This window comes from Vigna radiata, chromosome 2, assembly GCF_000741045.1.
Source record: "Vigna radiata var. radiata cultivar VC1973A chromosome 2, Vradiata_ver6, whole genome shotgun sequence".
In the NCBI taxonomy this organism is placed as follows: domain Eukaryota; kingdom Viridiplantae; phylum Streptophyta; class Magnoliopsida; order Fabales; family Fabaceae; genus Vigna; species Vigna radiata.
In genome coordinates, this window is record NC_028352.1 from 3,950,737 (window position 1) to 3,960,689 (window position 9,953).

Genomic DNA, 9,953 nt, shown 5'->3' on the forward strand with positions numbered 1-9,953 from the left:
AACTGAAAATAGGTTCATTAGAAAGTTTCGAAATGTTGATATAATATTATATTTTATTAAATGTTGTTGGGTATGAGGAAGTCAATATTAAGAAGATAGCTTTAAAGAATAATTCTGCATGTGTTTCTAACATAACTTTGATGAAGACTTCCATGTTTGCACTCAAGGTAGAGAATCGATAAGATAAATTCGAATCATGTTCTCTGAATAAAAGTTTAAGAAGATAATATAAAATAAATTTAAAAAAATAGTCTAGATTAAAAGTACTTTAGGCTAGATTATCTATTAATGCTTAAACAATAGATTGTGTAATGTTTTAATAATTTGTTCTATTATGATTAAGTGTTGTACATGATATCTTATTTTGTATCTATCGAGTTAAATAAATATACTATAGTTTAACAAGATTTATTAATTTTTTTATTTTGAAACATTTTAAAATATATTTATTAAAAAAATATTCACATATTCATAATAATCATAACTACTGTGATTATTATTTACAATCAAATAAGTATTATTTCAATGATACAACCATCTTTATTTTATTAGTATTATTTTTTTGAGATAAATATATTTTAATGATATTATTTGATATGCTAGATTCATGAATTCAATTAATCATATACGTTAGAAGTAAGTTTTAAGTTTAATTCAGTTTCACAAAACCGGTTTCTAACATGAGATTTACACTCTACTTATATATTATTTCTAGTCAATGTGGAACTTCTAACAATATAAATGTAATTAGTATCTTTAGCAATTTTTTTTAAAAAAATACTCAATTACTCCAATAAAAACATTCAAAAATCACTCGTTCAGGATGTCGATAATACATAAAGAATAGATTGTGTAATGTTTTAATGATTTTTTTTGTATTATGCTTAAGTTTTGTATATGATATCTTATTTAATAAATGATTGTATCTTCCTCTTCTGATCTTGAACATAAAATATTTCTTTCTGCTTTGTTCGCTGTTTGATTTTCATCTTGTTGGAAACCCAACAATATAAAATAATTATGGTTGTCTGAATGTCAGTTTCTAATCTTGTTCCTTACCAACCATTCAAAAACAATGCGTATTAAATTATCTTAACTTTATTTATTAGCTATTAAACGCCAAGAATTTTTCAAATCTTTGTAAAACTAATTACGTTAAATTTATTAATTAGAAGGCAAGTTTCAGGGTTGGTAGATAACATACACAACCTTATAGGTGTACGTTTTCTTCCTACCTACATAACCTATATATGCTTGCTGTATTAATCATATCACATGGCCTGCACTAAACAATGTTTTTAGAAAAACTTATCCAGCTTTGACTGGTTAAACAAATAAAAAAAAACCATATATAATATATTCATGCACATAGATTGCATCCTAAAGCATATAAATGCATTATATTGACTGTGTATGTATTGAAAATCATGCATAGATACACTCATTTGGTAGCATTATTGTTTTTTTTTAATTCTTATTCGGTCGGCTACTATTTTCAATCTTGAAGTACCTTGTCTTGCATTTTTTAAAATGTATCAAATATGAAAAACAATAAATATTATATCCCAAAACTTCAAAATATCTTGTCTTATTTATTTTTAATGACTAATAGAAAAATACCAATAAATAGGGCTTATTATGATAAGTGTAGTACACTTGTCATAATAAGTTGGATAATGACAATTTTGTAATAAAAAGTTAAATTTATTATAATAAGTGCATGTTTACCTATCATAATAAGCTTATTAGTGATATTTTTTTAATAAAGATTAAATTTATTATGCCTGGTGTAAGTAGATTTGTCATAACAAGTGGACGTTGTAACACAATTGTAATTAGAAAAAAAATGTTATTATATCAGTCATTGACATACTATATGTTTACCATGTTTGTTAATTTGATACTTGTCATAGTATGTTTGAATCCTTATTCACATTTCTCTCAAACATTTCACTTTTATCCTCCTGTTATCTCTTAGACAGTTCAAACTTAAGTTTTCTCTCTCAACTTGCATTCTCACCAACTCCATTGTCATATCCTACATTCTTGCAGTATTGTGGTTGTCTTCCTCCATTATTGTATTCTTACGTAGAGGTAAGTTATTGAACCCTAAAATGTTATATTCAAATTTGTTCAATTTCTTAAGTTTTATTATAGTCATTCTTAGGGGTTAACGATTGGAGAATTTGTTTGAGGTTTCAAGAGGGAAGCATTTGACAATGAGGAGTTTGAGATGATGGTGGGGCACTCCCTCACCATTTAAGAACTAATGCGGATGCATTATAAAGACTATTCCAATGTAAGTGGCTCCAAAATGAAGAAGAAAGGAGGGAACCAATTGAAGAGTATCAAGAGTGTCACAAATTTCATTGTCAAGAATAGGGATCGGCAAAGCACGATGAGATAGACACCTCGTTGGAGAAGGCATCCAATAGTCAATCTCTTCCATCAACGACAACTAGAACATGGAATTTCATAGATCAAAGAGGGTGATGTCACTTTATATGAACCAAGATATTCAAGCACATAATGTGTCTATTTTGAGTAGTTTGGGTGGAAAGTATTTAGCGAGTAATTTGAGGATTAAGTGATTCATGTATGACGGGTGGTGAAAGAGAGAGAAAGGAGTAATTGCCTTTAGAAAAAAGGAGGACTTATTATGTTAGGTCTACAAACATCCTTGAGTTGGACTTACTATGTTAAGTATCCTAATGTTTGTCATAATAAGTCAATTTACTATATCAAGCTTATCAATACATGTTATACTATGTTGACCTTAGTATATCTTTTTCATCCACACTCAATCTTTATTTACATTTTGTTTACTCATTTCTTTAATCTAAATTCTTCTCTTTTATATTTTTTGTTCATACTCATATCCTTCATCCACATTTGTTCCTTCATATATACTCATATCCTTTATTCATTATAATGTATTTTTTATTTTTTTTATTTATTTATTAAACAAGATATTATATGAGAATTTTTTAAGTTAGTATTATTGTCGGTCAATATGATGTAAAGTAACTAATATTAAAAATAGACTTTATTTAACATTGATTAAATTAACACTAAATTAAATAAATTTTAAAATATACATTAACCTTGACTTAGTCAACAACAAACTATTTTAATTAAAAATATTAATTTATGAATTAATATTAAATTAGCGACCACTTAGAGTTGGTCTTCAAAAACTAATAATAACAATTTAGCTTCTATAATTTTAAAGTTTCATACACGTGTAATACAAATCTAATATTAATGACTTGTTAGTGTTGACTTTTATTTGTTGACTTACTTTAAATATATTTTTTTTAATTTCATTTTTAATAATAACAGTAATAATATAACAATGATCAATTAAAAAAATATCCATTTTCACATAATTAATTCAACCGTACATAGTAATTTCCGTTGTCCAAATTACAATATAACTTCGCAATTAACGTGGATGAAAAAACTCTTGTTATAGAAAAATCAACCCTTTAAATAAATTCAAATACTTTAAGAGATTAATCAATTTTTCCATTGTTAAAAGAAAAATTGGCTTCTATTTTTATTTTTAGTTGATCATGTCTCCGATATCATAACACGTAATTGAATGGTTGGCTATTAACACGTTTTTATCATTCAGAAAAATAAAAAAGAATGGATATTGACAATTTGGGTGGTCAATTATGAATTGCATAATATTTTATTGGTTTAATTTCATCGTAAGTTTTTATTTTTTTCGAAAATCTTAAATAATTTTTTTTTTCTTTTTCGAGTATTAATTGGATTCTTATTAGTAAATGAAAAGATACACGAAAAGAAAATGGAGTATTTAAGATTTTGGATAAAAATAGAAAATTCGAATGAGATTAAACTTATTTTATTTTAGTAATATGTTTAACGAGAATGAAGATTTTGGTTGCTTGACATAATATCAAAACTACAATGTGAAACCAATAAATCGCTGATGTGTTGATCGCGTAGCGGAATTTTAAAATATTACGATTATTCAACAAGATGAATTCTTAGTAGAAATATATTTAATTACTGGCGTTTTAACTAAGAGGAAATAAATGTGCAATCTTAATCTACTTGCATATTTTTTTTTTATCTTCCATAATTTAATATTTTCAAAATTAGAGAATCAAAAGTGAATGCGTTGTTTTCAATTAGATTAATTTTTTTTTTGTTTATGATGAATTACTTATATTTTATTTTTTATCCTAATTGTTTAAATTTGGGAAATTAATTAACTTTTTAAGTTGTGAAAATTATTTAAATATTACTTTCAACGTTGAAATAAAGTGCTTTGGATAAAGTATTTCAAAAAGAAAGCAAAGTTAGAAATTTTTTATTATACAAAAAAAATATCCAATAATTTTTAGAGACCCAATTTATAAGTCTTTTCAATTTAAACGATTTACCTTACAAATCATGCGTTTATATTGAAAATTCATTTAAAATCTTGCACTCTACTTAAAAAGTTCATGTGTTTTGGAAAATTGTTCAAGTAATATTATATCTTTGAAATTCCTTTGAATTCTTTGAAACCACCAAAGTTGGTAAGATTCGAGGTGATTTATTTATGTATTTTGAACAAATTCAAATCCAGTGCTCTAAACACGAGTTTTCATAATGCTTGAATAATTACTCGTGAATCAAAGTTTAGTCAAATTATGGATAAATATATTTTGACTTATAGCAGCATTTTATTTAAACCAAAGTTAAATATTAATTAACTGGTCGTTTGAGAAAAAGTGTGACTAGCTCTTTGTTTATTCATAAAGTCCTATAAAATATATTATTTGTTGGAACCAAAGTAGAAAGTCATCCAAGATTTTCAAAGGATAACTCAAATCGATACAGCACATTATAAAAATAATTTAATCACCTTATTTTTCTTGTGTATAATGGTGTTCATAAAAGGATCGTTCAAAGTCCATAATATACCAAAAGGTTTACGAGAACTGAAATAAAAAACGAATTTCTCAGAAATTACAGAAAGAGATAAACATGGAATTGGCCTCGTATTATTACTGTGTAATTGCGTGGCAAAGAATTTTCTCGGATGAATAATTTTGAAAGTTCATTTGATTAACATCATTGTTTTCATTTGGATAAGATTGTCTTCAACATCCTCAAAATTTGGTTAGCCCAGTCAACAAGTTACAGTAGACCTCATCCACATGTCAACAGAGATTATGTACCTTATTTTTTTTATTCATTAAAATAATATTTTATTTGCATTAAAATAAAAAGTTTTTAACGCGTAAGTATTTGACAAAATATATTCAACAGGGATTATTAAATTAAATACATCAAACATTAATTCAAATACAGAGAGCTGGTTTTAAAAAATAAAAACTAAATGCCCTGTTGAAGTTTATTTTCTCTGTTAGCAAAAATTTAGATTTGACATATTATTCTAACATCATGATTTTAATTTCATGAATTAAATTGGTGTAGTTTTCATCAGTGTATGAAGAGATTATTAGATGATCCACTGATAAATTTTATAATATATCAAATACGACAAATTTATGGCTTCATTTGAACTTAAGTTTGACGAATAGTTGAACCAGTAATTAACCATTAAGAAACATTGGTCAAATTAGAAGTTAAACGCGTAACCAATCCCTATCCAACCTTAACACCAACCAACAAAAGGTTGCTATACCTACCATAGCTTGTTGTAGGCTTCACGTACAGCACTTATTATATTAATACAACATGTTTAACAAATGATGAATGAGATTTGAATGACGTGTGATTATTATTTATAAACAGTAAACCAGACATTCTTGCTAATTATAGTAATTAATTAGTAGTTCAGACGTTAAAAACAAAAAATAAATAAAGTTGATGAATGATTCCGTAAAGAAATATATATAACATAAAAAAATGCCGCCATGTTTGTCATTCAACTTTGAATTTGTCAAAGACAAAGCTCTAATATTGTTTTTCCAACATCAGCATACGAGACTGTGTCTGTCAATCTGCACATGCAATATTATTATTATAATTAAAAGCTAGTTGGCTACTTTCCCTATATAAACACACACTTGTGACCACATGAAGCAATGAATTAACGAGAATCGTTGACAGAAGAAAAGAAAAGGTTAAGCAGAATCATTAGAAATGGCATGCAAGAGCTTTTGCATTCTCAGCATCATTACTTTTGTTCTTGTAATCAGCAAAACAAATGTTAACTGCATAGAAACCGATGCAGTCGATCCTATTATTGACGTTGCTAATCTGAATCGGGATAGTTTCCCACCGGGTTTCATCTTTGGGGCTGGATCCTCTTCATATCAGGTATTAATTAAGACAAATGAGATAGAGTAATCAACCACTAATTAGTACTTAATGTTGTTCTTTTCACTAATAAGACATGGTCTTGATTATGTTTTCATCGTAAAATATGTAATATAGTTCGAAGGTGGTGCAAGAGAAGGTGGTAGAGGACCAAGTGTGTGGGATACTTTCACCCATAAATATCCAGGTATAGATTTTGTTTCCCAGATATATTTAACATATGTTATTTTTTATCTATGGTTTGGTTATAATATCTTAAGGAATTATATAATTTACAATGTGTGTGAATGGACTTGCAGAAAAGATACTGGACAAAAGCAATGGAGATGTGGCTATAGATACATATCACCGTTATAAGGTATATGATTTCTTCAAAATAGTATTTTATTAAGTCATTCTCTAAAGATATGATAAATTAGTTCTTACTACATCTTGAGTATTGTGTTTGTTTTTATTTTATTCTATTTTAATCGTTGATGCAATATAATAATATATACATTATACATAAATTTACAGGAAGATGCTAAATTTATGAAGAATATGAACTTGGATTCATACAGATTCTCGATTTCATGGTCCAGGATACTACCAAGTAAGTCAAATGCTGAACGAGATGATGATTTTAGATTAAATTTGACTTAAGATTAGTTTGAAAATATAAAAGTTGATTTTTACAAACAATGCATTCATTGTTGCAGATGGCAAGTTAAGTGGAGGTATAAATCAAGAAGGAATTGACTATTACAACAATGTCATCAACGAACTATTGGCTAATGGTAAGGTTCAAACTCAGATTTCTTTTATCTCATCACATTCTTCTGTTATCAATGGTGGTATGACAATTGAATATGAACATTTGTAGGTATAAAACCACTGGTAACTCTTTTCCATTGGGATCTTCCCCAAACTTTAGAAGATGAATATGGTGGCTTCCTAAGTCCTCTCATAATGTGAGTTTTAATTCCAAAGTATTAATTACTGCACTCTTGGAAAATTCAATAGCTAGTTTTGTTGATCAAACACCTGTATCAATCTTCAGCAAGGATTTTCGGGATTATGCGGACGTTTGCTTCAAGGCATTCGGAGATAGAGTTAAGCATTGGGTTACACTGAACGAGCCATGGACTTACAGCATTAATGGCTATGCAAATGGAACAATGGCACCAGGACGTTGTTCTAGTTGGGTAAATCCAAATTGCGTTGGAGGGGATTCTGGTACAGAGCCCTATATAGTTTCACACCACCAACTTCTTGCTCATGCAGCAGCTGTTCGTGTATACAAGACCAAGTATCAGGTTTGTTATTACTTTGTTAAGAACATTTTCTTTCATCAGTTCAAATTTTGTTAAACTTTGTATATAAGAAAAGGGATAGTGGGGTAGTAAACTAATATTTTGAAACGTGCATGTGCAGGCATCACAGAAGGGTTTGATAGGCATTACCTTGGTATGTAATTGGTTCATACCATTTTCAGATACCAAATCTGATAAAAAAGCTGCTGAAAGATCGGTTGAATTCATGTATGGATGGTAAGAAATCAATTTCTGTTCCTCTTCTCTTTAGTTCGTTAAAGGCTACCAATGGAAAACTAAATCAAAGCTTATTGATTTCAGGTTTATGGATCCATTAACAACAGGAGAATATCCGAAAAGTATGCGAGCTCTTGTGAAATCACGGTTACCAAAGTTTACTGCGGAGCAAGCTAGGTTACTGATTGGTTCATTTGACTTCATTGGCATAAACTACTATTCTTCAATATATGCTTCTGATGCACCTCATTTGAGCAATGCTCCACCATACTATGTAACTGATTCTTTAGTCATTTCTGACTGTAAGTAATCAATCTACAACACTTTTTCATCAACTTGCTTATATCTTGAGTTTGATCATATGGTTAACATTGGTTTTTCTTATGTGTTAATTTTTAATTGCAGTTGAGCGTAATGGGAAGCCCATAGGTATAAAGGTATGTCTCTATATATATATATATATATGTATATACTCTCACTAAGCTTGCAAATTTACTTCAGTTTAATCCCTTTAATGAAGTATGAAACTAATTAACCTTTTCATTTTATAATTATGCAGATTGCTTCTGATTGGCTGTATGTTTGTCCAAGAGGAATTCGTGATCTTGTAATGTATACCAAAGAAAAATATAACAATCCTTTGATTTTCATAACTGAAAATGGTGAGTAAAACAATTTATATATAATATATTTAGTTTCTCAAACATATAAATATTTGGAATATATTTGACAAGACAAATATATTATTGCAGGTGTAAACGAATTTAATAATGACCAAACATTGTCACTGGAGGAATCTCTGTTGGATACTTACAGAATTGATTACTATTACCGTCATCTTTTCTATCTTCGTTCTGCAATTAGGTAAGTAGTATTTACATTGCTGAAAGGTGTTTTTGGTAATGCAAGTTAATATCTTTCTAATTTGTTTGCTTCGTATGTTGTTACAGGGAAGGTGCAAATGTAAAGGGATATTATGTTTGGTCTTTATTTGATAATTTTGAATGGTCCATGGGTTATACTGTGCGATTTGGAATGACATATGTGGATTACAAGAATGGTTTGAAAAGATACGAGAAACTTTCTGCAATATGGTACAAGAATTTTCTCAAGAAAAACAACAGACTTTTTAGTTCCAGTTAGTGATATTGTAATTTTTTATTTTTTATTTTTTTAAGATTCCATCTTTGAGCTTATAGAACTTACAAGATGGAGTGATATTAGTTGAGATTCATTTGTTCAATATTTGTATATCATTATTTGTATTTATTCTAAACAAGTCTTGTTGATGTATATATATAGAAAGCATATGGGAAATGAAGATATGAATACAATTGATTAATTATTTCTAGTAGTGATTGGTATTATTATTTTATTTCAATGTTTGTTTGATTGAAATATAGAAAACGAAATTTAAATTCCTAAAACCTCAAGTATTTAAAGGAAGATCTACAATTAAGAGTGTTGGAATTACATGAGGCACATTTATACAATTAAGTTAACCATTTAATTTTATTAATTAATATCGAATTATTTATATGATTAATTAAACACTTATTTTAAGATTGATAATGTAAAACAACTATTAAATTTTATTCCAAAAAATAAAAATTATTAGGCAATTCAATTTATATATTAAAATATAGAAAATATATTTTTAGGAGAATTCTACACCTAAAAAATGTTCAAACTCGGTTTATTCCCAATATTTTCCTCTTAGGATTTCGTTTGAAAAAATTAGTTTGCCAAACAAATTTTTTATGCATTTAAAAGCTTTATTATTTGTCTAAGAAAGTGTTTAGTGACATGCCATTTATTTAATATTGTTGTCCTTTTAAGGATGTTTTTTCTTTACATTGTCCTAAATAAAAAATTAATTTCCTTTGCACTATATAATTATCTTTAGTCTAACTAGTTGTGGCATGGGGTCTTATTATAGTGGATGCCCTTATAATATAAATAAATTGGTGTTTAACCACTTCTCCAACTTATTGAATATTGTCAATAATTTAATGAAAATATTAAATTGAAATTGAAAATAATAGTCGCCATTAAAATTCCAAGATAAAAAATAACATAATTATAATAGTTGGTAAACTAAATTTATTCAACCAA

At 27.6% G+C, this 9,953-nt stretch overlaps 1 protein-coding gene across 1 annotated transcript; it reads left to right on the forward strand.

Moving 5' to 3' along the window:
• The first annotated feature begins 6,091 nt into the window (after nt 1-6,091).
• Nucleotides 6,092-9,196, forward strand: LOC106753924 (cyanogenic beta-glucosidase). Its single transcript, XM_014635811.2, has 13 exons — nt 6,092-6,309; nt 6,427-6,496; nt 6,609-6,667; nt 6,826-6,901; nt 7,008-7,085; nt 7,172-7,259; nt 7,349-7,604; nt 7,723-7,838; nt 7,923-8,140; nt 8,244-8,275; nt 8,398-8,500; nt 8,591-8,702; nt 8,789-9,196. The coding sequence occupies exons 1-13, from the start codon at nt 6,133-6,135 to the stop codon at nt 8,979-8,981; spliced, it is 1,578 nt and encodes a 525-aa protein (XP_014491297.1). The 5' UTR covers nt 6,092-6,132; the 3' UTR covers nt 8,982-9,196.
• The last annotated feature ends 757 nt before the right edge of the window (nt 9,197-9,953 follow it).

Excerpts from the sequence above, each read along its gene's own strand:
- LOC106753924 (XM_014635811.2), top strand. The coding sequence starts at position 6,133 with ATGGCATGCAAGAGCTTTTGCATTCTCAGCATCATTACTTTTGTTCTT. Across the intron at positions 6,310-6,426 it reads CTGGATCCTCTTCATATCAG|TTCGAAGGTGGTGCAAGAGA; the intron begins GTATTAATTAAG and ends TATGTAATATAG. Across the intron at positions 6,497-6,608 it reads TTTCACCCATAAATATCCAG|AAAAGATACTGGACAAAAGC; the intron begins GTATAGATTTTG and ends ATGGACTTGCAG.